The sequence below is a fragment of the Bos javanicus genome, chromosome X, assembly GCF_032452875.1.
Source record: "Bos javanicus breed banteng chromosome X, ARS-OSU_banteng_1.0, whole genome shotgun sequence".
Lineage (NCBI taxonomy): Eukaryota > Metazoa > Chordata > Mammalia > Artiodactyla > Bovidae > Bos > Bos javanicus.
In genome coordinates this window covers 95,794,536-95,811,729 of record NC_083897.1, presented here as the reverse complement: position 1 = coordinate 95,811,729, position 17,194 = coordinate 95,794,536, and the positions used below count along the sequence as shown (strand labels likewise).

Here is a 17,194-nt window from a genome sequence, read left to right as displayed (position 1 = left end):
TTTGGATGTCTTTCAACTGTTTATGGTATTTTTACTATTCAAATGTTTTTAATTTTTAGTAGTTTTGAACATATATCTATTATGAGACAAGGCATTATTCTGTTTCTTTTCATGATGGTATTCCCTATTAGGGAGTGAATTTCTTGAGAACAGTGGTGTTTTATTCATCTGTATAGCAACCAGCAAAGAGCCTGTATTATTGATAGTTTTTCAGTCAGTATATTTGTAGCATCGAGTTGATGATGTTTTTAAACCAAAAGGATGACAGTGACTCTCATAATAAATAAATGAGTTAAAATATTATTGGGAAACTTATAAAGCCTGAGATTCCTTGTTTTATATCATTTGTAGTGAAAATCCCTTTCTGTCAGCCCCAAGAATATTTACTCTTCAATCTGTTCTTCTAGCTCTTGATCTTACTTTCTCATGATGTCCTGCCCTTTACTTCTTTCCCAGCATCTCTCTGAAATACAAAGTTTTCCAAAGCAGGGTCCATAGACCACAGACAAGGCAGCTTCCCATATCCCCTACCCAGGGGTGGTATTTGTACTCAAGTAGCTTTGGAGTTTAAAATTGCCCCAGTACCCTTCTCTCCTGAATTCCTTCTTAGGAAAAAACAAACAAGATGGTAAGGGAACAGGGATGGGCAAGGAAACCTAACCAGCTGAGTCTGTACCACACAGGGCGATTCACTCTAAGAAATATACAAAAGGGGCACAGCCTCCATTCAGTCCTGTTCAGGGACATGCTGATACAATCTCAAGAATGGGGAGGGCCTCATGTGCTTAAGCAGATAAATTATTGTGTTTAAGATAGCCCAGCTTCCAACTTTACCCAGTTAAGGGAAAAAATGATCTACTTGTGCCATGCCATGTTGTAGAAAAGTAAAATGAAGACAAAGTCAAGATAATAGCCATGGATTCTGAAGGTTAAAAAATTTATTAGTTATAAAAGTACAATAATTAAACATAACAAGATTGCTTATTTCCCAAGCACACATCCTGCCTGGATGCCACAGAAAAGTCCCATTGGGTTAAAACAGAGTAATCTCCAAGTGACCATGCTAACTGAGGCAGTTTTTTAGTATTTCTGGGGGCCCAACAGACTTGTATATGAGAGATTGCTCATAATGCTAGGCTCAAAGCCATGCCTCTGGAACAAGAACTAGTATAAAATAGAGCAAAAAAAAAAAAAAAACCAAAAAACCCAGGGTGTTTCTCTAAATCACTGAAATAATGAGGCCCAGATATAGAAGTTATAAAGATTAAAGCTTAACAATATACTGTTCTATAATTTCTTTAAATAAAAATGACAAAAAACCCCAATCATTTCACTGTAGGCTCCTTTCCTCAACACAAAAATGAAGAGTCAGTTTCTGGTACTGTTTACCTACTGTGTCTCCCTGTCAAAAAAAAAAAAAGATGAAAACCACTAGGGATTCTCTTCCTCTGTTTATTCAGAAATACAATGAAAACAGCACATATACAACAGTTATAATATCCAAAACAACTATCTGTACTGATCCTGGGAAACATCTACTGGAAAGGAAGGAGAGTTTCTTAATAGGATAGTGTCTCTCCCCCTGTCTCCAACACTCCACCAGAAAAGAAATGGGAGGTAAAACCAGTATTTGAGAATCAAAGAAATATCCAGTCACTAGTGAAAATTCTATCCTCTTCCATTCCACTCCCAGCCCAACCACCCCACCCCATTTCCCTTCTACCTATACTGTTCATAATATAGTAAGTGTGGAAAGATAAAATGTAACTGGTGAAGCTGGACTGGCCAAGGTTTGAAAGGTTGTGGTAAATTTCCTCTGTACTTCTGACAGGGTGACATATAATGTGGTCCAGAAAGAGTGAGAGTAGGAGAAGAATACAGATTTTAAAGCAATGGATTTGGCCTACTTAATTCCTTTAGGCCCTAATATGCTTTGAGTATAGAAACAGGTGAGAATCCTATAGTTAGCAGTGAGTAGAACGTAGGGAGATTGAGAGTAAGAGATAATAGTGTTTCCAGTGACCACTCCAATTATCCTTGTTATTGACTCAAATTTAGCTTTTTATCATCAAGAAAGCTTAATACTCTCCTTCTTCTAGAATAAATATAGACTTCTATAATTATCATCATAGTGGTAATCATATTACTTTGTTGTTCATTTAAGCATCACTTGTCATTTTTGCCAACATCCATTAATGATAATCCTCACAACATTCCTGTGAGGTAGATATTTGGATCCCCATTTTACAGATGGGGGTTAACTGAGGCACAAAGAGGTGATGTGACTTGCCTAAGGTCAGTAAAGTGAGAGATGAGAGAATACGGAAGAGAGATAACAGGGTAGCACCTCTATTGTCAGAGAGCCATATTTTTCAGTGAGAAAAGATAATGCTAAATGTTTCTTTAAATTGGACACATTCACTTTCTTCAGCATACACACTTCTACGTAGGTATTAGCACACTATGGAAGATCAATAATTTCCCTTGGCTTATTAAAGATTAGCTCAATTCCAAATGATCTGGTTCTTAAAAAAAACTTTTGAGAGAAGGATACACCCCAAGTTCCTGGAACTTAGGTCATAGAAATCAGTAATCCCTAAATTTTTCAGATTACTTTGTTTCAAAGAGCTGTTGGAGTTCTAAAAATGTACTATCATGTACATGAGCACTGTGCTGTAGGTGTTTCCATAGCTATACAAGTAAACAATTCATATACCACTATACAGGTACTCTGAAACTGAGCAATTAAGTAAGTAGATGGAAAAGTGTGGGAGCCAGGTTTCTCACTGTTGGAATGGAAAGTCAGAGTAAACAAAGGTTAAATTAATAGTAAACAAAGGATAAGATGATCCATGTGATAATGGATTGGAGTTGGATACATCAGTATGAACTCATGTTTAGCTTAATAAAGATACGGATGATTACATACAGAACTATATATAGATACATGTATGTATACATAGATATACATGGGTTAGTATATATGCATATATTTCCTTGCTCTATCAGCTGAAATGACCTAGAAGCAACAAGACAACTGTAGCAATAAGCATACCTAATGCCCAGATCTTGATTGCTAACAATTTTCCATTAACAGAAACCAGGACTCCTTAAACAAATGGTTGATTATAGGATTGGGGAAAAAAAAATAAATATATATATATAAGATGAGCTTGGAGCATCTTGTAGTGCTACAAAGTAAAGGTGTCCTTAAAAAAATGATGGGATTTGTCAAAAGTACATGAAAGTCAAGCCAAAAGAGTGCCCAATGGTCAAAGCTGGAACTATTTGAGAAACAGAATAAGTTGGATTATAACCCAAAGTACAAAATAAATATCCATGAGTCCATAGTGATACCAATAAATGATTGGATAAATAAATAAATGAGAGAGAAGAGACAAATCTCCTATGCAGAATTTCCAATAATTATGTAGATACTCACCCTCAACGATGTAGTGCATAGCTAACCACTCCTTAAGTGTAGGCTGTACATAGTGATTTCCTTCCAAAGAGTACAGTATGTAAGGTGGGACAGAGGAGAAACCTGACAAACAATATCTCAGCCAGATGATCAAGATTAACATCAAGAGTATGTGTCATGTTAATATGTGTAGAAAATGGCAGTTCAACTTTGTGATCCTCATCCTCCAAACCTATAAGCTCAGTTTAATCATGAGAAATAATTTAGATATTAGATATTAATTTAGGGGCTCCTCAAAACTGTCAAGGTCATAGGAAACAAGGAGAATCTGAGAAATTGTCACAACCCAAAGAAGCCTAAGGAGCTATGACTACTAAATGTGATGTGGTATCCTGAATGGATGCTGGAATAGAAAAATGATAATAGGTAAAAGCTAAGAAAATCTGAATAAAGTTTAGATTTTAGTTAATAGTAATGTATCATCATTACTTCATTAATTGCAACAAATATATCATTCTAATGAAAGATGCTAATAATAGGGAAAACCGGACTTGAGGTATAGGGAAACTCTATACAATTTTCACAATTTTTCTATAAATCTAAAACTGTTTTAAAATAAAAAGTTTATTTAAGAAGTTATTCTTGCAAACCTTTCTGTCTTGCCCATACATAAATCACTCTACCTAATGTACTTAGCTGTTCATATTCTTAATATTTTTTCCTGAATTTTCCAATAATAATTATCAATAGTAATGTTCAACTGCCAATCATCTACAAATGGACGAATTCTACTGCAACAAATTCCAAGATATTATTCAGCCCTATAGAACAAAGCCATTTTCCACGCCATAGGCAACCATTCACATAATGGTGTTTTGCTGGTGTGGGCACAGTAAATTCAATATATTCCAAATGCTACCTTTGAGAGACAGTTCTTTTCCACATTTATTTAGCAAAGTTCTATGTGCTTTTGGTGTGATACAGCACTATATTGTATTTGAGTACCTGTACTTCATGAAATATTCTTAATGAATTTTGATATATTTCCTAAAGAATATGTAAATAATTTGTAAAGATTTTATCATTATTTGGAGGGAAGAGGACAATGAAAATAGGATTAGAATATTTTCCTGTCCAGGGACAATTAATAAATCATTAATAAAGTCCCTCATTACTTTACAGGGAAAATTTGAATAAAAGCTTAAAGATGTCAGGGGTACCAATATTTGGAATCCTAATTAAATATCCTAGTTAGTAGGATTTGAACATAGTCTTTATTTACAAATAGATCATATGCTCCAATGCAAAAGATTTTGAGGTCTGAAGGGCACAGGTCAGTTATAAACTCTGAAAAAGAAGTCTCAAATCCAAACTCTGGAGAAAAAGAGTATGTCTTTGGATTCTACTGTGAAATACCATATCAACTACTCAATTATAAGCTTAACTTATGTATGATGGTAACTTTAACAACATAAGTTTCACCTTTAACAATCTGTCTTATAGCTGTCTTACTCCCTATGCTTTAACAATTAGTTTGGAGTGTGGAACTTGCAACCAAAAGTTAAGGGAAAACCTATATCAAAATAACAAGGCTAAAATAGTAAAAATCTACATATCATTTTGAAAATTACAGGTAGTCCTTGAATTTATGAGGATTTATGGCCTGGGAAGACACTGTAGCTTGAAACGAGATAAATCAAACCTGAGATATTATAGAAAGTGTTAAGAATAGAAAAATTGTGTGCCTAATGTTACATATCAATGACTATAAGCACAGGTTACTTACCATTTAGTCAACTGTAAATTATTCTGTAAGCGGCTTAAATTTTTCTGAAGCATAACATATAAAATTAGACAAGTACTGCAACCAATCATGTACAATTTTAAAATTTGGTTTAATAATGTGATCCCTGGGAGAGTGAGTGTGCAGGCCTATAAAACCTCAAAGAAACATCTTGGGAAGAAATCTGACCCATATTTGTCTCATCTGCAAAATATTAATGATGGGTAGGACTATATAGTTGATAGGATCCCTTCTTCGTACTAGAATTCTATAATTTAGTCAGAATAAATGGCCTTGGGAAGTAGACTAAAGTATTCAAGAGAGACTGGTTAAATATCTGCCAAGGAAAGGGGATACCATATGAAGAGAATCTTTTCCAGGAGAGAAGCTGTGTTCACAATTAAGTGATTAAAAGCTTCCCCCCCAACCCTGGGAGAGGAAATCTGCCATGTGGAGGTAGATCTGAGGTCCAGTGCCTGAAACAGAGGGTTTTATGTCCCAGACATTATAATAAAGCAATCTGATTAGGTAACCAAGTGTGTATATTATGCAACCTGCTATAATGGATAAAAGAAATGTCTTAGATGTTCACAGCAGTTGTAGAACATTAATACTATTAATACTTTTCACTAAAAACCTCTTATATTCCATTTGAAACATACAGGAATGCATTTAATAACCACATAATTAAGACATTTTTTCTTCTAACCTCTCACCTCTGTGTAACATGGCCCTGGTGTGTCATTTTTTTTCATCATGCAGTATGTTCATAACAGTAGCTTTACGTAAACAGAAGAATAAACAGTACAGCTATCACCTCAAGACACTGTCTCAACAGATTGTCATTTGAATGAGGCTTGTGATTACAGCACTTTCAATATCCTATACAAAGGAAAGTCCCCCTCTATTTGTTTACAGGGTCATTTTGGATCTACTTGTTCCTATCACTGCCCAATTTACTCTCTTGGAACATTTTTTTCCCATACTGGTATGTTAGTGTGTGCTTTGAAAATTTTGTCCAAGTTTAACATAACAAAGAATGTAACTGTGCAGAAAAATCTTTAATCCTGAAGGAGGAGGAGGAAGAAGAGGATGAAAAGGAGGACAAGAAGATCCTTTCATTCCCTTTGATGGACTAAAGAAGCAAGAAGCACCAGCACTGTCTGAAAACCAAAATGTAAGAACAAATAGGATTCGTTTTACACAATCTTTGCTTTTGGTATGGGACTCAGTTTATTCACCAAGAATGCGCTCTATACTCAGGACCCAAATACCTGTAAATCTTATTAACCAACTACAATGTTATGCCTTCTTTTGCCTGGGAACTTGAAAAAAGTCATTTTAGGACACTACCAACCACATTGATATATTGATTCAAAAATATGGATAAGAATTCTATAAAACAAGAGAAAAATAAGAAAAAAAAGCAGCATATGTTTGTTCACAGCCTTGAATTTGATTCCTGTTTTCTTATTGTAGGAAAAATGTCCTATCTCATAATGGGAAGGGGAAGGGGCAACCATGGGTGCCACACCGGAATTCAACCCATGTGGAGGTTGAAAAAAATTGGGGATGAGACAGGGAAGAAATGAAGATGGAATATAAGGAGTCTCCACGAGAGATCAGCTATCTTTTCCTCCAGTCTCATCAGTCTGGGTCAGTGAGCTGTATCCCATCCCACAGGCAAGCTGAGTCAAAGAGGAAAAGATGGTTATGATCTTATAGCACACGGGCGTGTGCACAAAAGAGACCAGTGCAGCTCTTCTAGTGCAGTCTGTACCGCTTACACGGTGTCATGGCGCCGGCGGTGCAGAGACAGGTGGTCAGAGCGAGAAAAGCTACGATTGCAGTCTGTGCACCGGAAAGGCTTGATGCCTGTGTGCTTGCGGAAATGGCGGGTGAGCTCATCTGAGCGAGCAAATTTCCAGGAGCAACCATCCCAAGTGCATTTATAAGGCTTCTCTCCTAAAAAAGGAAATATGACAAAACAAAAGAAGTCAGATAAGAGACGTTTGGATACTGGAAAGATAACAGAGTACATAACCTTTTATTAAGGCTTTGGTCAAAAATATAAGCAATCAACTTCGAAGACTTTTCTCCTTCACTTATACTTAAGTCCCAAAGAAAAGCCACGATGGTTGAAAGGAAAACACATAGGCTGTGCCTCAAACTGGCCTTTGTTTAAATCCTGGCTATAATATATACTAGCTGTGTGACCTTAAATAAGTCATTTATCCCTGGCTGGGTCTCTGTTTTCTCATCTCTTAAGAGGGATAAAAATATCTTACAAGGTTGTTTGAAACATTTTATCTTTTAAACACAGGCAACAAATGATGAAATTGAGATCCAAACCCAAATCATTAATATTTTCCACTATACCACATGGTAGTAACTATATTTCCTTCCCTAACACTTCGCAACAAATGGTATGAAATAGAACCATACTCACAGAAAGAATGTGTGATTCACTGGGATGGAATCTCAGCTAAGACCTTTCTCCGTGAAAGATCAGAAACTCAATGGCATGGAATTGGGTGAGGAGAAGTGTCAAGTCATACTATTTGAAATAGATACACTTGAGCTATATATTGAATATATATGCTCATATATATATATATATATATATATGAATTTATACAAAATTAAGTGAAAAAAGTAATATAAAGAACATTAACACAATATGACTCCCATAGTGGTGTATATATCACCTAACACATATGTATATACTCAGAAAAAAGGCAAGATCAATACACTGAAATGTAAATTATGAGAGGAATTAATAGTGAGTGAATATCCAGAAGGTGAGAATGAGAATGGTGAGAAGAGAAATTTCTTTTTTCACTTTGCACCTTTCTGTATTGTTGGAATGTTTTAAAAAATCATGGTATTGTATCTTATAATAAAAATTTTAAAGTAAAAAGACAAGAAGCTATATAACAAAAAATAAATATTAACTATGGTTAAGGTCATAGGATTAGGGTAATGACTATTTTCCTTTTAATGTGCTTCCCTATTTCCCATCTTCCATAATGACCATGTATAATCCTATAATCATAAATAAGTGACAATGAAGATACACATTAATTATAAAAAATCATTTATTTATTTTTGGCTGTGCTGGGTCTTTATTGCTGCACATGGACTTTCTCTAGCTGCGGTGAGCAGGGGCTACTCTTTGTTGTGATGTGTTCTCATTGAGGTGGCTTCTCTTGTTATGAAGCACAGGCCCTATAGTGCATGGGCTTCAGTAGTTGTGGCTCTTGGGCTTAGTTGCATGTGAGATCTTCCTAGACCAGGGATCAAATCTGTGTCCCTGCATTGGCAGGTGGATTCTTAACCACTGGACCCCCAGGGAAGTTCAAATGCATTGGTATTTTAATGGTTTGTCTTACTCTAGCTCATTCTTCCCTTTCTTCTTATAAATGCTCCAGAGTATTTTATGTTGTAGTAAATTCTGGTGGCAATTTGGTTTGCATATGTTGTTTTTCAGCTTACTGTTCAACACTTACCAGTCTTTCCAAGTGCTTACTAATTTAATTAACTGTGCAACTTTCAAATAATATGCAACAGAATGACATTCACTCTAACTCACAGTTGCAGCAAATACCAAGGCAACTATTTTGAGGATTCATTCAAATTACTGATAATTTCAGTATTGATATCAATTATTTGATACCAATTACTGATAATTTCAATATTCAGACATTGATGCATTAGCTGTTAAGAATAATGAGATAAGAGTTGGATGTATTGAAAACAAAAGATGGACAATCAAATGTTATAAAATGAAAATAAAAAGTTACTGAATAGCTAAGCATCACACACACACACATGCACAGTAGGATCCCATTTATATTTCTTCAAACTATCTACCTCTGTGTCTCTGTGTCTGTTTCTCTTGCTATTTCCTTCTCTCTTTCTCTCTCTTTCTGATGCACACACACACACCAAGCAAAGAGAGAAGATCTGGAAGATGACACAGCAAATTATCAACAGTAGGAAGGAGAACGAGAATTCAGGTGATGTTGAGAGTATGTAAATGGGATTTCAGTTTGGTCTATATAATTATATTCCATCACCACACCACCCAGCTATCACAATGCTATAAATTTTGTTGCAATATCTTAAGAATTTCTCCCGAGAACTTCTATATTCTCTACAATCAAATGAAGAAAATTTTACTTGTAAAGCAGTGAGACCTTCTGATCAAAAGAGCTCATTGGCTAGAATAAAAAGATTACAGCATTCATCAAGGAGACTAATTTTTCCTATTGCAAAAGCTGTTACTTTTTATTATCATTGAACTGGCTCCTGTTTGTGCCAATGCATTTCATGTGGCACAACTCATGACCTTCTTTAGTACATCACTGATACTGAAGAATAAACATACATAGGGAAATTAATTCATAATATAAATTATACATATTAGCTATGTGACAAAATAGGAAATAAATTCCAGTGGTAGAAAATCTGTGGGCTACTGTTACAGCATTAAGCTTGACACATGGGTAGGTTTTAGATGGGTAGAACAGAAGGCAAAAAGCAACCCAGTCAGTTGGGGGCATGGGCTGATAAAGAAGTACAATAAATGATGCATGGGGTCAGCCATACTAAAGTATCTTTACATAAATTTCATGAGATGGCCCTTATTACAAAGTTTAAACTAAAGAATTCAAAATTTAGCCTGAAATACAGTGACATACCAAAGAGGAGGACAGTGAGAATAGTCTGTTTTAAATATAGGCAATAAGGGGGATGCATTGACTATAAAGAATTTTAAAACAAAATAAACTATAAGTTTGCTCTTTATCACCATGTTCCAATTGTAAGTCAATGATAAGATACTCCTTCCAGCTATGACAAACAGCTCCCACTGCCTTTTTCAGAAGGCAATGGTTGGAGGGAGGGGGAATGTGCAACACTAAACATTTTTAAACTCAAAAATGGCTTGATCATGTTGAATGTTGAAATGATCTAGCCATGATATGCAAGATGGATTACAATGGGTACAAAGCTACTGGCTTAATCTATTGTCTGGCACATATATGTACTCAAAATATTTATTGAATTGATGAGGGACACTAGAGTAAATGTACCATAAGATTGAAATAAATAAAATCAGAAATAAAAGACAAGATATTACAATGGATGCATCAGAAATAAAAATTTTCAGAAAAGACAATTACAAATAACTATATGCCAACAAACTAGATAACTTATAAGAAATGGATAAATTCCTAGAAACATAACCTACAAAAAGTAAATTAAAAAAAAAAAACAGGAAGCCTGAATAGATCAATAACAAATAAAGAGATTAAATCAGTAATCAAAAATCTCTGAACAAAGAAAAGCCCAGGACCAGAATGCTTCACAAATGAATTCTACAAAACATTCAAAGATTTATACTAATTCTTCTTAATATCTTCCAAAAAATGGGAGAGGAGGGAACACTTCCAAACTTATTCTATGAGGACAGCATCAAACTGAATTCAACAGTACATTAAAAGGACTATGCACCATGATCAAGTTAGACTTATCCCTAGGATGATGCAAGGAATAGTTCAGGGTACTTTAATCAATCAATGGGATAAAACACATTACCACATTTAAGAAAAAATTTGCATGATTATTTTAATAGCTGCAGGAAAGCACTTGAAAAAGTTCAGGGGGGATTTTCAAGATGGCAGATACATCAAAAATACATCTGCATGTGGAACGACTGCTACAGAACACCTTCTAAATGCTGGCAGAAGACCCCAGAGTTCCAAAAGGGCAAGCTAAACTCCACAGAATGAAGTAGGACAAAAGATAAAGATTAAAAAAAGAGACAAAGGAATTGGGATGGAGACCTGTATCCCAGGGAAGGAGCCATGAAGGAGAAAAAATTTCCACACACTCAGAAACCCCCTCACGGGCAGGGACAGAGAAGCTTCAGAACCTTAAAGGGGAACTCAGCAACAGGTGCTTGGAAGGCAAAATGGATAGAATTCACCAGAGTTGGTTGTTGATTAGCACATCCCAGCCCAAGACACTGTTTGCACACCTGCCATGGCACGTGGGGATTGGGTGCTGAGGCTCAGGCTTCAGAGGTCAGACCCCAGGGAGAGGACGGGGGTTGCCTGCCATGAATATAATTCTGAGAGGGCTAGTATGACACAGCTGAGGGATCCAGGGAAAAGCCTGAGCCTACCACAGGGGCAAGAGATAATTGTAATAGGGACCCTTTAACTCCACACAGATCACAGGACCCCACCTTTGTGTGTGCCAGAGGTGGGAAAAGCTGCAGCTGTGGACTTTAGTGCCAGAGGCTGAGATAACTGGCTGGCCACCACAAAGGTTGGCATGAGTGCTGGAGGCAGAACTAGCTACAACTGAAGTTTGAGATCCCAGAGGGGGATATGCCAGCCAGATGGCCACCACCAAAGCCTGCTCAAGTGCCAGAGGCAGGGGAAAAGATGCCACTACAGTCCTGATCCCAGTGGTTGCCGCTATCATCAAGCTGTGAGTAGCTGCAGTTCACTGCCCACACCTTTCTGGGAGGCTATGCAGCTTGGCTTGGCCGAGAGACACACAACATAGGGCCAATTCCCTGGGGGAGCCCGTGACCTGACTAAGGCAGGAGCAAATTCTTACAGGCCTTGGCCACCACAGGCATTCCCCTCACACACCAATTGTGTCTGTTGTAAACCTCTCCTTTTGCAGCCCAACTGAGTGAGTGAGACCAAATAAGCTGCCACTTTTGCCCCCTCTTATCTGGACAGGGAAAAGACACTGGGGGGCGGCCTACAAGCAGAGGTAGGGGCAAAACCAAAGCTGAGCACCTAGGGCTGTGTGGACAGAGAAGAGGCAGGGAAATAACTTCTGCAGCTTCAGGTTCACCAGATTAAATCCCCACAACTAGTTTGAGACTGTGGACTTAGGGGGCAATTGTGGACTTTGGAAGCAAGTATAAGCTGGAGTGAGGCCACATCTCAGTCTGAGCTGGCCCCACAGTGCCCACAGCAGATCCAGAGACCTTCCTAAAAATATTGGAGGACTTAAGAGTAGGCAGTTTGACTGGAGTTCACTGTGTGGTGAGGACAACAGAGGACATAGGAGGACATTCTTCTTACTACTACTCTCCTTCTATTTTTGTCTTTTTCTTTTTTGTATTCTTCTGTTGCTATTTTATTATGCCATTTTTTTAAGAAAAATTACTTAATTTTTCCTTTTAAAATGCTTTTACTTTAAAATAAATTTTATTTTTCTCATTTACAGTACTTTTTTGTTATGTTGCATTTTTTTCTATAGTTTTGGTTTTGTATTTTTGCTAATCTAGATTGTAGTATTCATTTTCACTTATAGGTTTCTTTATTGGTTTGATTGCTCTCTTCTTTTTTTGGTCCCTGTTTTTGTTCTTTTTTTCTAACTTCTTTGCTTTTTCTGAGGCTGTGAGTTTCTTTGGGAGTTCTTGTCTGTTTAGTGTTATTTTTAACTTTTGTCTTTGAGTTTTGTCTGTCCATGCTTTTCTTTGTTTGTTTGACTTCCTTATCCCCCTTTTTACTCTTCTCCTTTTTTCTCTTTCTTTCTCTTTCTCTTCTGTGCTGTGTGGCTAGTGGGTCCTTGGTGCTATAGTAAAGGATCAGGCCTGAACTTATGAAGTGGGAGACCCAAGTCCAGAACTTTGTACCACCAGAGAATTCTTGACACCGTGCAGCATTAATCAACAAGAGTTCTCCTGAAGATCTCCATCTCAACAATAAGACCAGGCCCAACCCAAAGGTCAGCAAGATCTACTGTCAGACACTTCATGTGAAACTATAGAAAACAGTAATACAACTCTGCCCATTAGTAGACAGAGTACCCAAAGCCCTACCACACCAACAGATACCCCAAAACACACCACTGGATATGGTACTACCCTTCAGAGAGACAAGATCCAGTTGCATCCACCAGAATACAGGCACCAGTCCCCCTCAAGAGGAAACTTCACAAGGCATGGTCCAGCTCCACACACTGTGGGCAGACTCCACAAGTAACAGGAACTATGAACTTTTAGCCTGAATAAAGGAGACCTCAAACACAGTAAATTAAACAAAATGAAAAGGCAGAGAAATATGCATCAGGTAAAGGAATACAGTTAAAACCCATAAGACCAAACAAATGAAAAATACCTATTTTCACTCCACCTGAAAATAATTCAGAGTAATGAGAGTAAAGATGATCCAAAATCTTGGTAACAAAATGGAGGCATTTTGTTAAACAGAATTTTGTTTAACATTTGTTTAAACATTTCGATAAACAGAATTGAGGTATGGATTGAGAGGTCTTCTCAGGTGGCGCTAGTGGTAAAGAACCTGCCTGCCAATGCAAGAGATGTGGGTCCAATCCCTGGGTTGGAAAGATCTCCTAGAGGATGGCATGGCAACCTGCTCAAGTATTCTTGCCTGGAAAAGCCCATGGAGAGAAAAACCTGGCAGGCTACCGTCCATAAGGCCACACAGAGTTGCACATGATTGAAGTGACTTAGCACCTATATGAATTGAGAAGATAACAAGCACATAGAAAGAATAAAACATAGACAATCAGCAATGAACAACAAATAACTGAGATATAAAATACACTATAGGAAACCAATAACAGAATAACTGAGGCAGAAAAATGGGTAAATGATCTGGATAATAGAATGGTGGAAATAACTGAAGTATAGCAGAATAAAGAAAAAAGAATGAAAAGAAATGAAGATAGTCTAAGAGACCTCTGTGACTACATTAAGTAAACCAACATTTAAATTATAGGAGTCCCAGAAAAAGAAGAGAAAATGAAAGGGTATGAGAAAATATATGAGATTATAGGTGAAAATTTCCCTAACATGGAAAAGGAAATAGCAACCCAAGTCCAGAAAGCCCAGAGAGTCCCATACAGGATAAATCCAAAGAGAAACACACTCAAACACATAATAATCAACTAACAATAATTAAACAGAAAGAAAAAATATTAAAATAATCAAGGAAAAAGCAACAAATAATGTACAAGAAGATCCCCATGAGGTTAACAGTTTATCTTTCAAGAGAAATTCTGCAGGGCAGAAGGGAGTGGCAGGATATACTTAAAGTGATGAGAGGAGAAAACTTACAACTAAGATTACTGTATCCAGCAAAGGTCTCATTCAGATATGCTGGAGAAATCAAAAGCTTTAAACATAAGCAAAATTAATAGAATTCAACACCACAAATCCAGCTTCACATCAAATGCCAAAGGAATTTCTTTAGACAGGAAATGGGAGGAAAAAGATATACAAAAACAAAGTCAAATCGATAAAATAAATGGTAGATCATATATATCAATAGCCACCTTAAATGTAAATGAGTGAAATGCTCCCACAAAAAGACAAAGACTGGCTGAATGGACCCCTATGCATGCAATCTACAAAGATGAACCTCATACTTTGGGACACATGCAGACTGAAAGTGAGTGTCCAGAAAAAGATGTTCCATACAAATGGAAATCAAAAGAAAGAAAGAGTAACAATACTCATATCAGATAAAATAAACTTTAAAGACTGTTACAAGAGATAAGGAAGGACACTACGAAATGATCAACAGATCAATCCAGGAAGAATATATAGCAATTATAAATATATATGCACCCAACTTAGGAGGACCTCAAGACATTAGGCAAATGCTAACAAATATAAAAGGGGAAATTGACAGCAACATAATAATGGTGGGTGATTTTTAACACCCCACTCACACCAATGGACAGATCATCCAGACAGAAAATTAATAAGAAAACAAAAGCCTATAATGACACATGGGACCAAATGGATTTAACTGCTATAATAGGACATTTCATCCAAAAGAAGTAGAATTCACTTTTTTCTCAAGCCCACAGGGATCATTCTCCAGGATAGATCATATGCTGCATCACAAATCAAGCCTTGGTAAATTTAAAAAAATTGAAATTGTATCCAGCATTTTTTTCTCACTAAAATGCTATAAGACTGGATATCAACTACAGGGAAATAAAACTATAAAATACACACACACATGGACTCTAAAAAATACCCTCCTGAATAACCAACAGGTCATTGAAGAAATCAAAGAAGAAATAAAAATATATCTAGGAATGTATGACAGTGAAAACCTTAACTCAAAACCTATGGGATACAGTAAAAGCACTGCTGAGAGAGAAGTTTATAGCAATATAAGCCTACAGCAAGAAAAAATAAAAACATCAAATAACCTAACATTAGACCAGTGCAGGTGATGAAATTCCAGTTGAGCTACTTCAAATCCCCAAAGATGATGCTGTGAAAGTGCGGGACAAAATACGCCAGCAAATTTGGAAAACTCAGCAGTGGCCACAGGACTGGAAAAGGTCAGTTTTCATTCCAATCCCAAAGAAAGGCAATGCCAAAGAATGCTCAAATTACCACACAATTGCACTCATCTCACATGCTAGTAAAGTAATGCTCAAAATTCTCCAAGCCAGGCTTCAGCAATACGTGAACCGTGAACTTCCTGATGTTCAAGCTGGTTTTAGAAAAGGCAGAGGAATCAGAGATCAAATTGCCAACATCTGCTGGATCATTGAAAAAGCAAGAGAGTTCCAGAAAAGCATCTATTTTTGCTTTATTGACTATGTCAAAGCCTTTGACTGTGTGGATCACAATAAACTATGGACAATTCTGAAACAGATGGGAATACCAGACCACCTGATCTGCCTCTTGAGAAATCTGTATGCAGGTCAGGAAGCAACAGTTAGGACTGGACATGGAACGACAGACTGGTTCCAAATAGGAAAAGGAGTACATCAAGGCTGTATATTGTCACCCTGCTTATTTAACTTCTATGCAGAGTACATCATGAGAAACGCTGGACTGGAAGAAACACAAGCTGGAATCAAGATTGCCGCGAGAAATATCAATAACCTCAGATATGCAGATGACACCACCCTTATGGCAGAAAGTGAAGAGGAACTAAAAAGCCTCTTGATGAAAGTGAAAGAGGAGAGTGAAAAGTTGGCTTAAAGCTCAACATTCAGAAAATTAAGATCATGGCATCCGGTCCCACCACTTCATGGGAAATAGATGGGGAAACAGTGGAAACAGTGTCAGACTTTATTTTTTTGAGCTCCAAAATCACTGCAGATGGTGACTGCAGCCATGAAATAAAAAGACGCTTACTCCTTGGAAGGAAAGTTATGACCAACCTAGATAGCATATTCAAAAGCAGAAAGATTACTTTGCCAACAAAGGTTCGTCTGATCAAGGCTATGGTTTTTCCTGTGGTCATGTATGGATGTGAGAGTTGGACTGTGAAGAAAGCTGAGCACAGAATAATTGATGCTTTTGAACTGTGGTGTTGGAGAAGACTCTTAAGAGTCCCTTGGACTGCAAGGAGATCCAACCAGTCCATTCTCAAGGAGATCAGCCCTGGGATTTCTTTGGAGGGAATGATGCTGAAACTGAAACTCCGGTACTTTGGCCATGCGAAGAGTTGACTCATTGGAAAAGACTCTGATGCTGGGAGGGATTTGGGGCAGGAGGAGAAGGGGACGACAGAGGATGAGATGGCTGGATGGCATCACTGACTCGATGGACATGAATCTGAGTGAACTCCGGGTGTTTGTCATGGACAGGGAGACCTGGCGTGCTGCAATTCATGGGGTTGCAAAGAGTCGGACATGATTGAGCGATTGAACTGAACTGAACTAGAAAAAGGAGCACAAAAATCTCTAAAGTTAGTTGAAGGAAATAAATCAAAAGATCAGAGCAGAAATAAATGAAATAGAAATAAAAAACAACAGCAAAAATCAATGAAACTAAAAGCTGTTTATATGAAAAAATACAAAATAGATGAACCTTTAGCCAGACTTATCAAAAACAAAAGGGAGAGGACTCAAATCAATAAAATTAAAAATAAAAAAGGAGAAATTACAACAGAAAAGGTGGAAATACAAAGGATCATAAGAAACTACCACAAGCAACTATATGCCAATACGGTGGA

The 17,194-nt window shown here is 37.0% G+C and overlaps 1 protein-coding gene across 1 annotated transcript in view; it reads right to left on the bottom strand.

Moving 5' to 3' along the window:
* Positions 1 to 855: 855 nt before the first annotated feature.
* The window catches only part of KLF8 (KLF transcription factor 8), a 345,448-nt gene continuing 329,109 nt past the window's right edge, over positions 856 to 17,194 (bottom strand). Inside the window, exon 6 of the mRNA XM_061410273.1 lies at positions 856 to 7,169. Coding sequence (XP_061266257.1) covers positions 6,988 to 7,169 — 182 coding nt within the window. The 3' untranslated portion in view covers positions 856 to 6,987. The remainder of the gene's footprint in view (positions 7,170 to 17,194) is intronic.